Source organism: Hypanus sabinus, unplaced genomic scaffold, assembly GCF_030144855.1.
Source record: "Hypanus sabinus isolate sHypSab1 unplaced genomic scaffold, sHypSab1.hap1 scaffold_608, whole genome shotgun sequence".
Lineage (NCBI taxonomy): Eukaryota > Metazoa > Chordata > Chondrichthyes > Myliobatiformes > Dasyatidae > Hypanus > Hypanus sabinus.
This window is the reverse complement of record NW_026781464.1, coordinates 200,749-223,475: the sequence shown is the minus strand read 5'-3', so window position 1 is coordinate 223,475 and position 22,727 is coordinate 200,749. Positions and strand designations below refer to the sequence as shown.

At 44.6% G+C, this 22,727-nt stretch overlaps 1 protein-coding gene across 1 annotated transcript in view; it reads left to right on the top strand.

Annotated features, from left to right (window-relative positions):
• LOC132389591 (uncharacterized) overlaps positions 1-19,607 on the top strand; it is a 29,057-nt gene extending 9,450 nt beyond the window's left edge. The window contains exons 5-6 of the mRNA XM_059962076.1: positions 14,892-15,125; positions 19,538-19,607. Of these exons, the coding sequence (XP_059818059.1) occupies positions 14,892-15,125; positions 19,538-19,607 (304 nt within the window). The remainder of the gene's footprint in view (positions 1-14,891; positions 15,126-19,537) is intronic.
• Positions 19,608-22,727: the final 3,120 nt, after the last annotated feature.

Here is a 22,727-nt window from a genome sequence, read left to right as displayed (position 1 = left end):
TGACACTTTGCTCTGTCGTGTGTCGAGCAGCTGTTGATGGACAATCACACTCCCCCGGAGACATCGGGAGATTTTAAAAAGCGAGCAGATTAACGGAGCGGGGGACGGAGCAGGGGAGACAGAGTAGAAAGGCTGTGCCTCGAGAGGCTTGGGCGGGCAGAGACTTGCTGCCAGTGAGGTAAGGCCGGTTAAAATCCTTTAATTAATTTAATTAATTTCGGTGTTGGTGATAGAGGCACGGTTAGGGCAGTATGTGAGAATTCAGGAGAGCACAATTGTCCCTGATGACTACACCTATAAAAGGTGCATCCAGCTGCGACTCCTGACAAACTGAGTTAGCAAACTGGAACTGGAGCTGGATTAACTTCGGGTCATTTGTGAGACAGAGGCAGAAATAGACAGGAGATTCAGGGAGATAGTTACCCCTAAGAGTCAGGAGGCTGGTAGATGGGTGACTGTCAGGAGAGGGAAGGGGAATAGACAGAAAGAGCAGAGCACCACTTTGGCCGTTCCCATCAACAATAAGTATACCGTTCGGGATACTGTTGGTGGGGTCAAACTACCAGGGACAAGTTGCAGTGGTCAAGTCTCTGGCACCGACTGGACCCTGAACTCAGGAGGGAAAAGCGGAGAAAAGTTGTGTTAGGAGATTCAATAGTTTGAGGGGGTAGATAAGTGGTTCTGCGGGAGAGATCGAGAAACTCGGATGGTCTGTTGCCTTCCTGGTGCCAGGGTCCGCGATATCTCGCATCGAGTTCTCAGTATTCTCAAGAGGGAGTGCGAGTAGCCAGATGTCGTGGTCCATGTACGGAACAATGATGTGGATAGGAAGAAGGAGGAGGTCCTGTAAGGAGAGTTAGGTGCAAATTTGAAGGACAGGACAGGCAGAGTTGGAATCGCAGGATTGCTCCCGTGCCACGTGCTAGTGAGGACAGACACAGAAGGATAATGCAGTTAAATACCTGGCTGGTGCCGGTGCAGGATGATGGGCTTCCTGTTTCCGGACAGCTGGCCTTGTTCTAGGGAACTTGGGACTTATTCCGACATGAAGGGTTGCACCTGAACTGGAGGGGGACTCGGATCCTTGCGGGAAGGTTTGCCAGTGCTGCTCCGGGAGATTTAAACTAGATTTGTAGAGGGTGCGGAACAGAGTGTTAGAGCAGATAGTGAGGTGGAGGAGGATAATGGTCATGTGAGAACCGCAAGTATAGAATGGAGTAATGCCAGAATTTATATATAAAGAGGCTTTAAGGAAAGAGAAGCAGAATAACGGGTGTACAGGTAGTAAGGTAGAAGGGCTAGAGTGCGATACCTGAATGCAAGCAGCATCAGAAGCAAAGGTAATGAACTGAGAGCTTGGATACATACATGTAATTATGACGTACTGGTCATTGCAGAGACTTGGCTGGCACCAGGGCAGGAATGGATTCTAAACATTCCTGAATTGCAGTGCTTTAAAAGGGATAGAGAGTGGGGGAAAGGTGAGGAGGTGTCGCATTACTGGTCAAGGATATTGTTAGAGCTCTTTGAGGAGGTGACAGGCATATAGATGATGGTAGTGCAGTGGATGAGATCTGCATGGATTTTAATAAGGCACTTGACAAGGATCCTCACGGCAGGCTTATTCAGAAAGTCAGAAATCATGGGATCCCAGGATGTTTATCCAGGGGGATTCAGAATTGGCTTGTCTGCTGAAAGCAGACGGTCGTAGTGGAGGGGATACATTGGGATTGGCTGAATGTGACTGGTGGTGTCCAACAAGGATCCCTACTTACCGTGATTTTTATTAATGATCTGGATGTGTGCGTAGAATTGTGGGTTAGGCAGTTTTCAGACGACACAAAGATTGGTGGTGTTGTGGATAATGTAGAGGATTGTCGAAGGTTGCAGAGAGACATTGATAGGATGCAGGAATGGGCTGAGAAGTGGCAGATGGAATTCAACCCGGAGAAGTGTGAGGTGGTAAACTTTGGAAGGACAAACTCCAAGGCAGAGTACAAAGTAAAAGGCAGGATACTTGGTAGTGTGGAGGAGCAGAGGGCTCAGGGGGTACATGTCCACATAATCCTGAAAGTTGCCACCCAGGTAGTTAGGGTAGGTAAGAATGCTTATGGAGTGTTAGCTTTCAGTCGAGGGATGGAGTTTAAGAGTCGCGAGGTAATGATGAAGCTCTATAAAACTCTGGTTAGGCCACACTTGGAGTACTGTGTCCAGTTCTGGTCGCTTAACTATAGGAAGGATGTGGAGCATTGGAAAGGGTACAGAGGAGATTTACCAGTACGCTGCCTGGTTTAGAGAGTATGGATTATGATCAGAGATTAAGGGAGCTAGGGCTTTACTCTTTGGAGAGAAGGAGGATGAGAGGATGAGAGGATGATAGAGTTGTGCAAAATATTAAGAGGAATAGACAGAGTGGACAGCCAGCTCCTCTTCCCCAGGGTTTAACTGCTCAGTACAAGAGGACATGGCTTTCAGGTAAGTGGAGGGAAGTTCAAGGGGGATATTATAGGGCGGCCTTTCACTCAGAGAGTGGTTGGTGCATGGAATGGACTGCCTGAGTCTGTGGTGGAGGCAAATACACTAAATGACTTTTTTAATTGATTTTTTTTTTACCTTTATACTATTACTACAACAAAATGAATATTAATACAGTGCAAGATAAACATAAAATAATATAATCAAATCAATGATTCAAAAACAAAATAAAATCATGCAACGTTTGTATTCACACCCCCTGCACAAGAAAAAAATCTCCAGACCAACCACTGCAAGATGTAAAAAAAATAGTAATTGAAGCATTCAAAACTCCAAAACTGTAAATGATAATATGAACAATAAATTATAATGCCTACTGCCAAAGAGAGAGAAACAAACTAAAAATAAGGGACTGAAAAGAAGACTTAATTGAAAGAGGAGTTATGAAAATATTCAAAATGTCCCCTCACCTTCTGAAACTTTATATCCGAATTCAGATGTGAGTAGTGAACTTTATTAATGTCTAAACAGGATATAATATCAGTAAGCCAGTTAGCATGTGTGGGTGGTGCAACATCTCTCCACCTAAGAAGAATTACACGTCTAGCCAAAACCGAAGCAAAATATTCTGTTCTACGGTTAGCCGGAATCAAATGTATATTTGCCTCACCCAAGGTACCAAAAAGAGCAATGGAGAGTAAGATTCTAAGTGTCAATTAAGAATATGGGATAAGGTTAAGAAAAAGTCTCTCCAAAATTCCTCTAGACCAGGTCGGGCTCAATACATATCGATAAGAGAAGCCTAGCCCCCTTTACACTTGTCACAAGAAGGACTAATGTTATGGTAAAATCGGGACAATTTAGATTTAGACATGTGAGCCTATGTACAATCTTAAACTGTAAAACAGCAGTGACGAGCACAAAAAGAAGTTGAATTAACTGACTTACGAAATGAGTCCAGAACCGCAACAGATAAAATATAAACATTTCAGTCATGCTCCCAAGCCGTTCTAATTTTATCAAAGGGTGCACAACTTTTTTCTCAAGCATCGCAGGAAAATTGGACAATAAAGGATCAATGGAATGTCTAATGAAAAGATATCTAAAGAACTGGGCATTAGGTAGATTGAACTCTGCAGAAAGTGGTTGGAAAGTTTCGAAACGATTATCAATTAAAAGTTCTTAAAATGCCTAATGCCCTTTCTGTACCAATCATGAAATGTTGAATCTTGCATGGAAGGATAGAAAAGATGATTATGCAAGATAAGACTAGAAAGAGAGACAGCATGAAGGCCATTACAATTTCTAAACTAGGCCCACATTCTCAGAGTATGTCTAATAAGAGGATTAACAATTAGTGTAGGCAAACAACTAGGGAGTGCAGATCCAAGAAGTTCAGAAATAGAGTAAACCTCAGGGGAGGCTAACTCCATTGTCACCCATTTAGGACAATCAGATTGGTTACGAATAAAGGACCAGAAAGCAAGATAGCGAATATTAGCCGCCCAGAGGTATAAACGGAAATTAGGTAAAACCATAAAAATTTTTTCTTCAGATTTTTTGAGGTAAGCTTTATTAAGTATAGAACGTTTGCCCTTCCATAAATAGGACAAAATAATGGAGTTTAAGGAGTCAAAAAAAGCTTTAGGAAAAATATGCAATAGATTGAAATAAGCATAAAATTTAGGAGGGATATACATTTAAATAACATTAACGCTACCTGCCAGAGACATAGATAAGGGTGACCACTGTGACAAACTCTGTTTTGTAGAGTTCCGAAGATAAGCACAATATTCACGAAAAAGATCCTTGAAATTCCTTGTAAGTGTAATACCAAGGAAAGTAAATTGATTATTAACTGCTTTAAAGGGAGGTCACGAAATACTAATGTTTCAGATTCTTTATTAATTTGAAAGTGTTCGCATTTGTGTAGATTGAGTTTATAGCCAAAAAGCTGGCGAAATTGACCTAGAAGTAAAAACATTGGGGAAGGAAATGCACGGATTTCACACTGAAATTCAAGCGACTACGACATAGGTATATGGAGGAAATTAAGGTGGGGGATATATATGGGAGGCAAGGTTTAAGGGTCAGGATAACATTATGGGCCGAAGGGCCTGCACTGTGCTGTACTATTCTATGTTCCATGCCTATGTTCATTTGCCACGTGTGCTGAGGACGTTTTTTCCCGTGCCTTAAAGCTGGAGTGTGTGATGGGGCCGTGGAGTGTGGTATTCACTTTGTGTCTGACCAAGGCAGTGTGTGATGGGACAGTGTGGATGGAGCTTCATCTGTGTCTGACCCCAGGAGTGTGTCATGGGGTCGTGGAGAGACGGATTCACAATGTGTCTGACCAAGGCAGTGTGTGATTGAACGGTGTGGATGGAACATCACTCTGTTGCTCTCCACAAGACCATGTGATGTGACAGTGAGCAGCCTGAACTCATGATGGACTTTAGGGAGAAAGAGCTTCACTCTCTGTCTGACCTCTGTAGGGTATGATGTAAAAGCGTAATGTGTTTGTCCATTGGATTCTGTGAGTGGACACTCATATTGAGTTTCACTGCCGGAATTCGTGATAGGAGGGTATGGAGTGTGTTTATATCTGGTACCGGAAATGTGTTATGGGGAAGTTTGGAGGGCGCCTCAGTTTGTGCCATACGACGGGAGTTTATGATGGAACGCTGTAGAGGGAGCTTCACCCCGGGTCTGACCGCAGGACTGTGTGATGGGACGGTGTGGAGGTAGATTCACTCTGTGTCTGACTCCGGGAATGTGTGATGGGACGGTGTGGAGGGAGATTCACTCTGTGTCTGACTCCGGAAATGTATGATGGGACGGTGTGGAGGGAGATTCACTCTGTGTCTGACCCCGGGAGTGTGTGATGGGACGGTGTTGAGGGAGATTCACTCTGTGTCTGACCCCGGGAGTGTGTGATGGGATGGTGTGGAGGGAGATTCACTCTGTGTCTGACTCCGGGAATGTATGATGGGACTTTGTGGAGGGAGATTCACTCTGTGTCTGACTCCGGGAATGTGTGATGGGACGGTGTTGAGGGAGATTCACTCTGTGTCTGACTCCGGGAATGTGTGATGGGACGGTGTGGAGGGAGATTCACTCTGCGTCTGACCCCGGGAGTGTGTGATGGGACGGTGTTGAGGGAGATTCACTCAGTGTCTGACTCCGGGAATGTGCGATGGGACGGTGTGGAGGGAGATTCACTCTGAGTCTGACTCCGGGAATGTATGATGGGACTTTGTGGAGGGAGATTCACTCTGTGTCTGACTCCGGGAATGTGTGATGGGACGGTGTTGAGGGAGATTCACTCTGTGTCTGACTCCGGGAATGTGTGATGGGACGGTGTGGAGGGAGATTCACTCTGTGTCTGACTCCGGAAATGTATGATGGGACGGTGTGGAGGGAGATTCACTCTGTGTCTGACCCCGGGAGTGTGTGATGGGACGGTGTTGAGGGAGATTCACTCTGTGTCTGACCCCGGGAGTGTGTGATGGGATGGTGTGGAGGGAGATTCACTCTGTGTCTGACTCCGGGAATGTATGATGGGACTTTGTGGAGGGAGATTCACTCTGTGTCTGACTCCGGGAATGTGCGATGGGACGGTGTGGAGGGAGATTCACTCTGAGTCTGACTCCGGGAATGTATGATGGGACTTTGTGGAGGGAGATTCACTCTGTGTCTGACTCCGGGAATGTGTGATGGGACGGTGTTGAGGGAGATTCACTCTGTGTCTGACTCCGGGAATGTGTGATGGGACGGTATGGAGGGAGATTCACTCTGTGTCTGACTCCGGAAATGTATGATGGGACGGTGTGGAGGGAGATTCACTCTGTGTCTGACCCCGGGAGTGTGTGATGGGACGGTGTTGAGGGAGATTCACTCTGTGTCTGACCCCGGGAGTGTGTGATGGGATGGTGTGGAGGGAGATTCACTCTGTGTCTGACTCCGGGAATGTATGATGGGACTTTGTGGAGGGAGATTCACTCTGTGTCTGACTCCGGGAATGTGCGATGGGACGGTGTGGAGGGAGATTCACTCTGAGTCTGACCCCGGGAGTGTGTGATGGGACGGTGTGGAGTGAGGTTCACTCTGTGTCTGACCCCGGGAGTGTGTGATGGGATGGTGTGGAGAGAGCTTCACTCAGGTGTGGATATATCTTCAGTCGATCTGACACACACATCTGACGTCCTTGCATTTATTACAAGAAAATGTGAATCAGAGTTTGATTCCAGGAGTGTGTAATGGGATAGTGCAGAGGGACATTTATTCTGTGTGACAGCGGATTGTGTGATCCTGCAGCCCCACATCTGCGCACATCCTCAAGTACCACAGGCATATTAGAAGACCCAGACGGTTCAAACAGTTCACAAAATAGCTTCGCATTCAAAAATCTAAAACAAACTTCCGAATTCTATTAGTAAAGTATATGTAAGTGAAACAACATTGTAATTCGTCAAGCCCCCCCCCAGTACACCGACACACCCAAATCCGTGTGTACCTAAACTCGCTGCGCACATGTCAAAATCTCTGAGTCCGCCCCTATATGTACAATTGTTTATCCTTTTCAGAGAAACATCTCAAACATTTCACAAGATAGCTAAATCCACTTTTAAAAAATAGCAAGAACAAGGCTCAACGTTAAAGTGCATTATTTATCCGAGTATCTGTAAAATAAGCAATTTGAATTTTGGCATTATACCCAATTCCACCGACAACCAAAATCCACGTGCACTCCCAAATCCGTATGCACACCCAAATGGGTGCGCACTCCGAACCTGTCAACACCTCCCACTTACAGATTAGGTTATCCGAGAGGAGAAATCATTTCAAATAATTCAGAAAGTAGCAACTTCCAACTTAAAAATCGTAGCAAGAGCAGCGTAGAAAACTGGAAGTGTATTTATTAATAAAGTATCTATCAATTAAACAACCGTGAGATTTGTCAGGTCCCCAAATCCGGGAGCATCGAAGACCGTGTACCTCACCAAACCTGCTGATACTCACGTGTACACATTTGATTTTCCCAAAGGAAGGATCGCTTTAGAGTGACAGCGTTCACCTTAAAAAAATCGCGAGGACCAAATCCATACTGACGTCCTGTGCACTCATATTGGTTTGTGCAATTTAGTGCAATTAGAAAGCACCATCAAAATCCAAATCCACACACCACTGTGCACAAGTACTCGGCGAAACTCACCTAAAATGACCTAATCTGCATGAAACCCCAAATCCGGTGATTTCAGTAAATCTGTTCGCATCGCAAATCGGTTGCCACCCATTTATGCCGAAGCACCCTTAAATATGCGCAAACCCAAATTCGGTGCGCACCCCAAACCCTCTAATACCCGAGAGGCATAAGGGATTATCAATGACCGTCTCGTGGTTAGCAAGCCATGTGTGCGCCAAAGTCCTTTTGCAGATCGGCGACACAACCGAAATCCGTGTGCAGCCCCGTATTCAAGACTACACTAAAATCCGGATCACTAATCCTGCAGCCCCACATCTGCGCACATCCTCAAGTACCACAGGCATATTAGAAGACCCAGACGGATAATCATTGTTAACAGAAAATGGCTGTCTGTTAAAAACCACCACGTCACCAAATCGATATTCACTCACAAAAACGTGGAGATTCAACCCTAAATTTGCTATCCCTAAAAGGTGCGCACCCTTACATCAGAGCACTCCCCTAAATCAGTTTGCAACTCTTTATTAGAGAACACTTCTAAATCCAAGCACAACCCCAGATCCACATGAACCACAAGACCGTGTGCAACCCATATTCATCGACAAGAAATAAAATTGCGCAATCGTAAGTTCAGTGCACACCCTAAACCCGCGGACTCCGCCATTGGTACATCAGATTTTCCCGGAGAAACAATCAATAAAATACAATGGAAAAAGTGGCAGCCTCGGTATTAATAAACCGGACGCAATTTTTGATCCGTCAACTCAGCAAATCTATCTGTGTCCCACGACTGGAAAAGGCAACCCAAATCAGCGAACATCACCATGTTCATGTGCATCGTCAAATTGGTGCGCGTCACAAGATCCATGTGCATCGTCAAATTGGTGCACATCACCAAATCCATGTGCATCGTCAAATTGGTGCTCATCACCAAATCCATGTGCATCGTCAAATTGGTGCTCATCACCAAATCCATGTGCATCGTCAAATTGGTGCGCATCACCAAATCCATGTGCATCGTCAAATTGGTGCGCATCACCAAATCCATGTGCATCGTCAAATTGGTGCTCATCACCAAATCCATGTGCATCGTCAAATTGGTGCGCATCACCAAATCCATGTGCATCGTCAAATTGGTGCGCATCACCAAATCCATGTGCATCGTCAAACTGGTGCGCATCACCAAATCCATTTGCATCGTCAAATTGGTGCTCATCACCAAATCCATGTGCATCGTCAAATTGGTGCTCATCACCAAATCCATGTGCATCGTCAAATTGGTACTCATCACCAAATCCATGTGCATCGTCAAATTGGTGCGCATCACCAAATCCATGTGCATCGTCAAATTGGTGCGCATCACCAAATCCATGTACATCGTCAAATTGGTGCGCATCACCAAATCCATGTGCATCGTCAAATTGGTGCGCATCACCAAATCCATGTGCATCGTCAACTTGGTGCGCGTCACAAGATCCATGTGCATCGTCAAATTGGTGCACATCACCAAATCCATGTGCATCGTCAAACTGGTGCGCATCACCAAATCCATTTGCATCGTCAAATTGGTGCTCATCACCAAATCCATGTGCATCGTCAAATTGGTGCGCATCACCAAATCCATGTGCATCGTCAAATTGGTTCTCATCACCAAATCCATTTGCATCGTCAAATTGGTGCTCATCACAAAATCCATGTGCATCGTCAAATTGGTGCGCATCACCATGCGCAGCCCAAACACGCTGAAACCTTCACATTCATTTGTGGGGCTCGTAGTACACAGATTTTGTCTGTTTTTTTTTCTTTTGAGATAATCTAATTAGTGCGCGTGCGTCCACGGTTTTGAAGTTGTGGGGATTTTTCACGTATTTGCGGTGCCTGCGGTTTGAAAGTGTGCCGAATCTCAAAGTTGTTTCATTTCGATCACGTGAATAATGAATTTAATTTGAAATTTGACGTGAATTATTTTAAATGATACTTCCTCTGGGATAATCTAATGTGCAAGTGGTTTTCTCCGTGGGTATGATATTCACATGAATTTTAGGGTGCGTTCCTAGTTGATGGAGCCCGTATTTGAGGTGTACATGGATTTGGGACTGTGTACATGTAATCACGGATTTGGGGTGAGATAAAGATTTAGGCTTGTTGGCGCATTTGAAGTTGCACATTAACTTTGGGCTGTGTGCGGATTTTAATGTCGAGGAATGAATTCTTGAAAGGATTCTAAACTTCATGTCAGGATGTCAGCGGCTTTGGGGTGCGCACTGAATTGGGTCGTGCAGATATTGGGCATTTTCGGAGAATAAGGCGTGCACACTGCTATGGTGTGAACTTGGATTTGGGAATACGCACGGATTTAAAATTGAATCCACAAATATATGTGGTGAGCGCTGAATTTGGGTGTGCATATATTTAGGGTTTGGCAGCAAATACGCACAAGGATTTGGGGATACGCGCCAATTTAGGGGTCTGTAGTCAATTACGGGGACGTAATTAGATGATGTGATGTTCGTATATTCCGGGGGCTGTTTGTTTACCAATCAATAGTTGCAATCATATTTTTGGGTGGTGCGAATTTTAATTGTTGGAACAGCCATATTTTGAACTGTTGGACAGGAATTCTGCTTTAGAGTTATCTCTTATATATGTGGTGTGTCAGTGTGTTTGGAGTGCGCACTGATTTGGTGATATGCACACGTTTTGTGGATTCACGGCGGGCTGTTTTGATTTATTGATGCAAAGCCTCTGCTAAAGTAAATTCCGATAATCCGGAGCGCTGGGCAACTCTACAGACTATTGGTCTAATTCTTCATCAATACTGTAACATATTTAAAACTTAAAGGGACTGCGCTGCGCCTTTAGAAATTAGTGCAATTTAAGAGAAGGCGAAAAAAACAACCGCCGGTGAGATTTCAGGAAGAAACTTAGACATCACTCGAAATTTAGTCTCAAACATGGCCGTGCACACACTTAGATTTGGGTGTGTTGGCGGGTCAAGATTTGCACACGAATGTGTTGAGTGCGGATTATTGACGTCGACGATACATTTTCTCAACTGTTTCGAATGCATCTTGCTCGGAAAAATCTCATGGGCATGTGGGGTTGTCAGCGGGTTTAGGGTGCGAGCTGCATTGGGTATTGGGTATTGCGTGTCAGCTAAAATGGGTTGCACAGGGTCTTGGGGTGCACATGGATGCACACGGCTTTTGGGGTTTGTTCTTGTTATGGGGATGCGCTCGTATTTGGGGATAACATATTTGGGGGTTTGTCGGCGAATATGGAGTGTGTATCTGGGAGTTCATAAGGATTCGGGTTGATCGGCAGATTTGGTGATGTGCTCCCGACCTTTGGGATGCGTGGAGCAGTTAATGACAAGGCAGCTATTTTGTGATTGAAATGATTCTTCGTCTGAATCGCCTAATGTCCGTCCTTACTTGGGGAAGTACGCAGATTTTCTGACTCACACGCATTTTCGAGATACGTGCATACTGCTGCTGGGTATGAGGGTGCACATGCATTTGACCACCGTTGACCGTGATGATAATGTTGTTGTCTCTGGAGACTTAACACTGACCAGTGTGATAATGTAACAGCGTGTCCCGGTCATTCACAGGAATGCATTCCTAAGACAACCATATTTTAACTTTCTCTCCTGTGTATAGCATTCAACTGGAGATTTACCCAACTCCTGAATGCGATTAGATGAATCAAAGGTATATGCAGACTTGTATGCTGTACATTACGGCCCAATATAACTGAGCACCTAACAAAACGGGGTGGGGGGATTGATTAGACCAAATGCTGGAGAAACTTCTCAGGCCAAGCAGCATCTATGGAAAAGAACACAGTCGACGTTTCGGGCTGAAGCCCTTCAGCAGGACTGGAGGGCAAAAAGAGTAGAGGAGTAGATTTGAAAGGTGATGTGAGGGGAAAGAGAAACGCCAGAAGACAGGTAAAACTTGGAGGTGGATGGATGAAGCAAAGTGCTTGGAAGTAGATTGCTGAAAGAGACAGAAGGCTATGGAGGAAAGAAAAAAATGAAGCAAGGGGAGCTGGACCATAGGGAGGCTATGGCGGGCAAGGAGATATTAAGAGAGAGAGACAAAGGGGTAGAAAATGGTGAAGGAGAGGTTTGAGAAAGAAATGTTCATGCCATCAGGTTGGAAGCTAACCAAACGGATTATAAGCTGTTGTTCCTCGCACCTAAGTGTGGCCTTATCGTGATAGTGGAGTCACTCATGAATGGACATATCGGAAAGGGAATGGGAAGTGGAATTAAAATGGGTGACCACTTGGAGATACCGCCTGTTCGGCGGATGGAGTGTAGGTGCACAAACCCCCAAATGGTTTGCATCCCTTTATCGGAGAAGAAACCCTTAAGTCTGCGCAAGTTCCAATTAATTTCGCATCTCAAACCCATGTGCACCCCAAATACGCACACATCCTCAAGAAAGAGCCAAAATCCACGTGTGCATCAAACCCGCTGGGAACCTCAAATGCGTTTTACGTAATCCCAGAAAATAATCATTTCGAACAGTACACATGATGACTGCGTAAGTAACTGTGCCTCGCAAATTTGTAGGTGACGTCCTGAATCTGCTCTATCCCCAAATCGGCGCGCACCCTAATCACTCTGACACGTCCCAAAGCATAATCTCAGAATGCGAATCATTTTAAAGAATTCAGAAAATGCCGGCCTGGACAATAAAGATTCACATATGCCCCAGAATACATTTGGAGATCAACCACTACACAAAAGTATGGTTGTACAGCAAATCTGCGTGGAGTCACATATTCATCCTCGCACCCCTATACCGGCGCAATCCGAATTTCAGTCTGCACCACAATCCCGTTAACATGCACACATGCACATTAGATTTTACCAGAGCAAGGATCACTTCAAACCGATCAGCAAATTGGTGCCGCCACCATAAAGTAACAAGAACACTGTTGGACATTAAAAATATATCTATTATGAAAGTATCTGTGAATGATGTAAAATTTAGACACGTCACAACTCCAAATCCGCAGACACCAAAACTCTGTGAGATCTCAGAATTTCGAAAGCATCCCTATAAATCTGCGCAATCCCCAGACTCCTGCGCCTGAGTATCGACCTGGGCAGATGGTGTGGCTTTCATCCAAAGACATCCTTCTCAAAAACGAGCCTAAGAAACTCGCCCCTTGCTTCCTGGAACCTTTAGATATATATATGAAAGAAAAGAAAAAGTAAAAGGCGCCAACATCAAAGTTCAGTCAGTTTCGTGCACATCGTTCGGCCCCTCGTCACTTTTCTCCGACCTCCACGTCCTGGGACCACCCCGCTGTTCAACCAAGCAGTGCAGCGCACGTCCGCCTTCCTCGGCGTCCCCTTCCCTCCTCTCCTGAAAACCCGGGACACTCCTCCCCCAAGCTCCCAGCCTCATTGGTTAGCAATGAACAAATGAATACAATCCCCACAGCAGCAAGTCTAAAGCTAAACAACTGCGAGAGAAACGCTTATCAGACAAAGAAGCATTCCCACTCTTAACCAACCAAAGATGCCCTTTTGAGTAACATACAGAGGACATTGTACAGAAGTACTGTATAGCCGCTGTCTTGCCTTCATTATAACCGCATCGATATGCTGGCACCAGGTTATGTCCGCAGAGATCTTAACACCCATGAACTGGAAACTGCTTCTTCTCTGCACTTCTGATTCCCCACCCCCCCGATGAGGATCGGTATCTCCATCCTTCCTGAAGTCCACAATAATCTGTTTTCCTCTCTCTGACGTTCAGTGCAATGTTTTTGCTGTGACACCACACATTGGCGTATCTCGCCCCTGTTCGCTCTCTCGTCTCCATCTGAGATTCGACCAGCAATACTTGCAATATCAGGAAATTTATAGGTGGTATACGATGTGCCTATCTACTGATTTGATATTCACTTGGATGTAAGGACGATCGAGGTATATGGACATGGTAGGATGGTGGGATTAGAGTTTGAGTGCCTTTGATTTGCTTTTTAGCTGGTATGGCAATACATAGGCTCTATGTTCTATGATATCTGTAAGAGGCCTCTCACCTTAGTTCGTTGTGCTGTCGAGTAAACTCAATATTTACCTGTTTCGGTGTATTGTTTCAGACACAGGCGAAAAAAAAGAGACATTAATCGTAGCATCAATGGCCACAATTGGTATCGAAATGCTGATCTCTCTCTCTGTCTTTCTCTCAACATGAATTTGTATTCTTTCTGTACCGAATTATAAAATTTTTCTCACATGTCCCGAATTCACCAAGCCTCTGTTAAAGAGACGACACCTTCCTCGATTCTACTGACGTCCTTCCGGCTGGAGCGTGACTTCAAAGCTGGTCGACTTGACGCTCCGTTCCTGAAGGTTGTGGTTACCGATATAATTTGCCTTCACAATAGGTCGTTTAATTGTTCGTTAATGTCTTGCTCTGATTGCGAACCGACAGAACAGATTAGACGGTCTTCATTAATGAAACATCAGTGCGATGGTGTATCTGCTGTCAGTGCGGACTCGGTGGGACGATTGGCCATGATTCGTTACCATACAGCTGACATTATCTCACAAGTAACCCTGGCTCCTAACGCGTTCTGTTGTTTATAAATGTATCGGCAAATGGTTCACTCACTTGTTTCAATTAACTTGTAATCTGAGGTGAAGAGAACGGACGAGAGACAGGATGAAAAATCTTACAAGGCACTGTTAACATTCGCCGGCGAGCCGGAGCGCCAATGACAATAACTCACTGAAAGTAGCTGCATAGGATGATGGGTAGTGGTCACTACTAGTCGCGGCGCTGAGTTCTGGTGTGAAGTAGTTACTCTGCACTTTCATGGATCTCTAGTTTAATCGCAACTGAAGTGTTGCAATAAAACTATAGAGAAAAAAAAAAGTTCTGGAGGTTTTGGACGGTGGTATACAAGGATATTGCCCAGATAACGGGAAATCGGGCAGTCTTTGGATTTTCTCAGCGGCAGTTGTTGAACTGGGGTTGTGGGCTGGGGAGGCGCATAGCCGCCTGGGAGTTGTAGTCATTGTGGTGAACTACATATACCTGTCTGGACACGGCCCCCCTGCTGACTGCTTCTGTGGTAGTCACTTGCTGCTTGTGCTTTCTTCCAGCCAATAAAAGCCTACCTTTGCTCACGTCTCGGAGAGTTATCGATGGTGCAGCAGTCCTATTGCGTTTGCTCCTAGTTCGCTCCTCAACACTGTTCCTGATCCACAACAAACTCCGCCCGAAGAGACTAACGGCGGGCTGGCGACCTACCGACTGCAGCAAATCGATCAACTCCAAAATGGCGAAGGAGCAGAAGTGGTTGGGCTGAGATTGGGGCAGATGTGCACGCGGCCTGTCGTTGCTCAGATCCACTTTTTCCCGCAGTTGTCAGCGGCCGACGTGCCTGTCGCCAAATATGAATTCATACGACGGTCAGTTCATATGAACGTCAGTCAGTGAGATTGATCTTGTACACAGTTAAACAAAACGATGATAGTTTCTTCTCTTCCCAGTGGGAGAAGAGCCCGTGAAATCAATGGACCTATGCCGGCATGACAGTTCTCTTATTAACGGTACTTTACAGCTGGATAAAATAAATTTCGTGATGTTTAGAACCGACCTGGCGAATTCTGATGCTGAGTTGTCACATCAAACTGTGGAAATTGAAAGTATTTTGAAACCTGCAGAGGAGTATCTTGTTATAACTGATGCTATGTGGGAAGCTGTAAATGAAGCTCTGAAGCGTTTGGTGTCTGAATCCCAGTCGACATTATGGGATTAAAATATTGCAGAGGAATGCGAGAAAAATGATTTCTAATGTTCCATACTCTATAAAAAATACATGATATCTGACTTGTGAAATCCTCCCGATGTGATATGTGTTCAGGAAACTCTCACCACGAAACACAATATTTATAATAACTCTGATACACGGAGATATTTAGTTTTAGTTCAGAACATATTGGCTGTCGTCAGCATGTTGGACGCTATGGGTGATGAAAGATTGGGAAGTGACATCTGTCTGTCTTTATAAGCCGTTGTTTAGATTTATATCAGGGACAAGAGGCAAATCGGGCGGACGTGATTTTTTTTTTTGTTGTTGAACCAAATTGGGATGAGTTTAAAGCTTTACGTGAACAGCGTCTGTCAGGGCTGAATGTTGAGGTTGATGTCGATTTTAACAATAAAATGTAATGTCACATTATTCATCCAATAGTATTGAAAGTGATTCCTGTTAAAATGGAATTCATGGGAGAAAAGCTGCACCGTGGTGGACTGAAGAGTGCATAGGTTAAATTAGGGAGGGAATTGAAGAGTTTAGGCAAGTTAAGAAGTATCATTTTCCCAGTGACCTTATCAACAATAAAAAGGCTACAGGCTGTGCTGAGGAAATTGTTGAAGATTGCGAAAAGCCTTTACTGGAGGACATATTGAGATTATTCTGGAAGGGATATTAAACTTAGGGAAGTTTGGCTAATCATTAAAGGAAATGTGTAGTACGGTCCGTAATGAACCTGATGTTTCAGTATTGATTGATGAGGGTAAAATGATTGCTACTCAAATGGAGACGGTTGGGTTATTGACTGTGTCATTTGCCGCGAATCATAAACAAGATAACTTAAGCGAAGAGGTTAAATGTGTAGGGATAAGGTTCTCAGTGGGTGCACTGGTGTGTTGGCAGTCAGGTGGAGCAATGATAGTATCAGTGATGTTGAGTTGTCTATGTGTGAATTAAGAGGGCTATTATTAATGCAGGTCGGACGTCTCCAGGAAAGGATGGTATATGTTAGTGTATGATTAGACATAAGAAAGCAAACAATCTTGAGCTAATATTAATATTTTTGATGAGGCAATCTTTCTTCCTCGTGAATAATGGAAAAACTTTAATAGTAGGGAGATAAATTTGGCCCGATGAAGTTTACAGGGACTGTTGGCTGGGGACTTGAAGTTCGAAACACGATGGGAAATTTCATTGAGGAATACAGTGTGAGGAGTGTTATACAGATAGGGCAAATTCAGACAATCCTTGTCCAGTGTGTTTGTGTAAGACCCGCGCTGGGGATAAATAATAAAGCTGTTTGCTAGCTGGCTTCTGACGTACACACACACAAACACACAGACACACACACACACACACACACAAACACACAGACACACACACAAACACACACACACACACACACACACACACACACACACACACACACACACACACACACACACACACACACACACACACACACACACACACACACACACACACACCACTACACGTTCCAATCTAATCTGCTCGGCGGCTGTCTGGAAACGACCTAATTTACCCCAATAATTTGTGTCGTGAATTGTTGCACGGCTTCGTCCTGAGGACGGTCTCGGCGAGTCTGTTCAACTCCATTCTTGCTGCCTGACGTGCCAGCTGCTCCAATAATTTGTGTGTGTGGCTCCACTCCGGATCCTTTATTGGACCCGTCAGATGCAGAGTTTCCAGAGGCGCGGTCAGTTACGGTTAAATCAGTGAAATCAGTTAAATCAGCCCCTTCACCGACTGGACTCGGGAGACCACAGATCATTGCTGTTCATGCCGCTCGATGTTCTCGCCGCCGATTCCTCAGCTCGTCCTACCTCCAAATTGAAAAAAAAGGCAGGTCAGGGGAAACTGTAACCCGTGTCTGATTTCCATATTTTACAATCTCGAGCCCCGGATCTTCAGCTGAATCTCGATCCCGTGTTACGTCCCCGAGAATAAGTCCTGGGTGATGTTCTTTTCCTTCTCTCTCTCTCTGTCAAGTGAATTTTCTGACAATTGTAATCCTTTCCCGGGGGAAGTGCGGCCTCTCCACCTGCACCACCCGCTACCTGGTTGCCTGGCAACGGCGGATCTACTGACTATTGACACCGAGGTCATATTGTTTCAATTGAATGTGTACTACTTCCCGGTAAATTTCCTGTACATCACCCCTGTGTGCAGTGTTATCCATGTACTGAGATTCGCAGCCACTGACTGCTCTGTCTGGTTCACCGTCGCTTTCACCTTTGATCGGTTTGTCATTATTTGCTGCACGAAGCTGGAAACGAAACATTGCACCGGGCAAACTGCGGCTGTGGTTCTAACAACAACCGGCGTACTGTTCCGTCTGAAAAACCTTCCGCGATGTTTCACGTTTCAACACGTGATGATCATCGACAATATACCCTGGTTCTGTGCTGTTTTAGAGAATTACTTCACTGACTCCGGGTGGGTTGGATACGACTGGTTTGATACATTTTTAACCCCATTTCTACCTTATGCTGGGATCCTGCTGCTCAACGCTCTGACAGTCAGGCACATTTTAGTGGCCAGTCGGGTCCGTAAGGGGCTGAAGGGTCAGAGCAAGAGGGAGAGTCGTAGTGACCCGGAGATGGAGAGCAGGAGGAGGTCTGTGGTTTTACTCTTCACCCTCTCCGGCAGCTTCATCCTTCTGTGGATGACGTACACTGTAAATGTCATATATTATCAGGTTTCAGGAAAAGGATTCGATTTCAATGATTCTGAATGGATCTTTCACTACGTCGGGGGTTTCCTGAGGGATCTCAGCTACTGCACCAACACCATTATTTACATGGTCACACAGTCGAAATTCAGGGAGCACGTGATCAGTGCCGTGAAGTATCCGGTCACCTGGGTGCTTCAGCTCATTAATGAATCCAGGTCCTGAGTACAATCCAGAGGCGGCCGAAGTGTCTCCATTCCGGGCTCCAGCATATCAATTTCACCCTCAGTTATAATTCCCGGCCGGGTTGCCTCATCGACTGACTTCTCCGTGACAATAGTGTGTGTGCGCGTGCGCGCGCGCGCGCGCGTGTGTGTGTGTGTGTGTGTGTGTGTGTGTGTGTGTGTGTCTGTGTGTGTGTGTGTGTGTGTGTGTTTGTGTGTGTGTGTAGGGGGGGGGGGAAGGGAGTGTGGATAGGTTTTGGCGGAAAACCACTGTCTTGCCGATCCTGAACCCCCGTGGCCCCACCAGATTTCTGTCAAAGAACTATTCCGGAAAGCCGACCATCCATTGGTATGTGAATATGTCGATCTGTTCCCATTCACGTCCATCAATCTCAGTCCGACCTTGCCGCACTCTTCAGGTACTGTTTGTCTATTCGAATATCAATCAAACCAGGTTCGGCCTTCCCCTTGGATGAGTAGTTAACGACAAAGAGGTCAGGGCGGGATTTGAATAAGGAGCGGTGGACAGTCTAACCTAAATGCGCTTTCGTGCCACCAACTGGACTGTCATACGGTGCTGGAAATTTGTAAATAAAACCTTCGCTGCTTATTTTCTTTCCTGGTGAATGATAAATTAACCCAAAAACCCAATAGATTATAGTCAATGGAACAAAATGTTGTGAAATAAATTAAAATCCCTCCCACAAATTCGGAACGTTTTTAAATTAAAACTATTAACCTTAAAAATTGTATTGAATCGTGAATCTGATTTCTTTCTATCTGATATGCCTCACTCTAAAATAGTATGTGTGTAACTTTTTCATTATGACAAAATCTACACGACCCAGAATGATGTCTCCCAACATGACACAAGGAATAATTAAGCAATGTTTGGCCAAGTCTATGTCACGTCTATGTAATTCCTTCCCTTCTTGTTTAGCCTCCTTTTCACATCAACATAACACTTTTACGTATTCTGTAATACATTCAGTAAATTAGTATGATATGTTAACCATTTGTTAAACGCCCTTGTTCCCATTATGCCAGAAGTCATGGAAAAAGCCCACAATTGTTAACCCCGCAATTCCTCAGCTTCTGATTTCTAAGTGGAAGGTCCATATCCAGAGTTGACTCTTAACTGTTTTTCAGTAAAATCGTCAACTCGCTCCTTCCGCCCAACGCCGCTGTGAGCTACGATCTTGCAGAAGATGACATGTAAATCAATACGTTGTATGTGGAATTACAATTAATGATTTTATAACAGTAAATCTGACCTCCAGCAGAAAGACCTGTTTTAAGACTCATCAAATCAGAATAGTAATCTGAACAAATTACAACTCCACATGTAAAAATATCACCCACCTACTGTCAGGCGAATATGTGGGAAACCAATACTGCTCTGTATACTGTTTCTGTATCATACCTGTAATTCAGGCACTAATAGCACACCGACAATGCTAATTAAAGTATCGTTTGACCCACATGTAACAGTGGTTAATATACCATACTAGTTTTCCCTAATAAGTTTATGAACTACTACACTCTCAGGCCAAAAGGAATCCTTAGAATTTATCAAACTGGTTAATCTAAACTTAATTAAACTCATGGGGATAAACAATGTAACGTTAGTGTTATGAACAATTTGTGGCATTTAAAATGCTAATATGCAGGAACTTGGAAGCACAGATCGGGAACAGACGTTCTCAGGGAAATGCACGGCAGAGATAGAGCAGGGGACAGGAGCACGGCGTTCGGCATTTGCATGTTCCATCGAGGCAGGGAATGAATGGAAGGTAAAAGAACCATGGTGTGCAAGAGATGTGAAGAATCTGGATTCGAAGACATGAAAACGCGACAGGTTCAAAACAAAAAAACTAGATACTTACAGAGTTCCAGGTAATTACAAGCTTGCCAGGAAGGAACTGAAGAATAAAATTAGGAGAGTTAGGAAACTCTGAAGGTCTTGGTGAGGTGGATTAAGGAAAACCACATGGTAAAGTATGTGAAGAGCAAGAAGTGGAGCCGTGTCAGAATAGGAACAATGAGGGGCAGTAGTGGAAGCGTGTGCATGGAATCGGAGGAGGTAGCAGAGATACTTAATGAGATTGAGACAAAGGGTGTGTTCAGGGTTTTGAAAGGTATTAAGTTAGATAATTCACCGAGACAGCCTGCTGTGGTGGGAAACGAGGAAAGAGATTGCTGAGTCTCTGATAATGATCTTTGCATCATCACTTGGGTGGAAGTAAGTACTGGAAGAAGGGAAAGTCGCAAATGTTGTTTCTTGTTCAAGAAAGGGATTTGGGATAACCCATTAAATTATTGACTAGTGACGTGGGCAGGTTGTTGGAGAAGATCCTGGGGAGTCAGGACTCGTGAGTCTTATGACACAACAATTGGCAGTGTTGTGGCTAGTCTGGAGGGTGTTCAGAAATTACAGCGGGACATCGAATTGTTGCAGAGCTGGGCTGAGAAGCGGTTGATGGAGTTCAACCCAGGTATGTATAAAGCGGTTCATTTCGGTACCTCAAATTTGAGTACATAATATAATATTAATGATAAGACTCTTGGCAGTGTGGAATATCAGCGAGAAATTGGGATCCTTGTCCATCCATAAGATTTTTAAAGGTGCTGCGCAGAAAGTCAATGTTAAGAAAGCGTATGGTCTGTGAGCTTTCATCAACCCTGGAATTGAGATCGAGAACGTGGATGTACCGTTAAGGTTAAATAGGAACTTAGGTAGACCCCATTTCTTTTCATTTCACGCAGGAAGAATGTGGATCAATTAGAGTGCAAAGGAGATTCGTAAGGATATTGCCTGGATGGAAGCGTATTCCTGATGAAATATGTTAAGTGAACACGACCTGTTCTCCTTGGACCGACGGTTGATGAGAGAGATCTATTCCATGATGAAAGGTATTCATCGTGTGGATGGCCAGAGGCTTTGTCCGTGGTGTGAAATGGCTAACACTAGGGGGCGTACTTCTAAGGTGTTTGGCAGTAGGTCTGGGGGCGGGGTGTTGGAGGATGTCAGGGTTAAGTTTATTCACACAGAGTTTGGTAGGTCCGTGAAATAGACTGCGGGCACAGTTATGGAGGCGGAATAATTAGGGACTTTTAAGGATCTTTTCGATAGGTAAGTAGAGTTTAGATAAAAAAAATGACGGGTATGCGGTAGGGAATTTTAGGCAGATTCCAGAACAGGTTACATGGATGGTACAACATTGTGGGCCGAATGGTCTTTAATATTCCGTAGATTTCTATGTGATATATTCTATGTTGGACACCGTTTTCATTATCCCACGATTGCATCGTTACAGCGGGGCCTGTGGCGACGGAGAGAAGAATTGGTGTTGCATCGCCTCCGGCTCGAGTACTCCGGTCCCCGCAACGAAAGCCGTGAATTCTTACTCCGGCTTTTTAGGTGAATCAAGTACTTCCAGAGGCGGCCGATCAGAGATGCTCAGAGTTTTCCAGACGTGGTCTCAACAACATAGAATGGTACAGCAGGAAATCAGGCCCTTTACTCAGAGAGTGCTGGCTGTGTGTAACGAGCTTCCAGTATAAGTGTTAGAGGCAGGCTCGATATTGTTATTAAAGTTAAACTTGGATAGGTATATGGACAGAAAAGGAATGAAGGGTTATGGGATGATCGCAGGTCAGTGGGATTAGGTGAGAGTAACCGTTCAGCACGGTCTACAAAGGCCGAGATGGCCTGTTTCTGTGCAGTAATTTTTAGATGGTTATGTATAATACAAAACATTGCATTTCTTCCTTCCTGATGACATTGCCCAGGAATTTTAGTTTCCTCTCATTTAATGTTCTCACTAAAGATCTTGCTATATGGGGACGTTGGAGTATTGTCTCATTAGTACCCCATCTCTATGTGATATTTTCAGCATTCTTCTAAGAAACCACCTTCCTGTTGCTTCTAAGTTTCTTTTGAGTTCTGGTCTTACAGTCCACGTTTCGGAAGCACACAGCAAGATTGACCAGAAGTAGTATTTCAGTAGCCTAAGCCTTGTTGTCATAGAAATCTGTCAGTAGGTAAAATGGGTTTCATTTTTTGGAAGTTGGTTTTGGCAATGACAATTCTTATTTTTATTTCTACTCTACATCCAGCATCTTGTGACGTAAAGCTGCCAAGGTAATTAAAGCTCCAGAAAACATGTTGTCCAAATCCACACATTCCAGATCCTTTCTGTTCCCAACAAATATGGCCTTGCTCCATTTCCGAATCTCAACCCAACGACTGCCCTATACTTTTCGATAATCACCTGGAGACAAATGACTTTATGATCACTCGATACAAAGTCTGCTCCTGCACAAAGCGCTGACACCT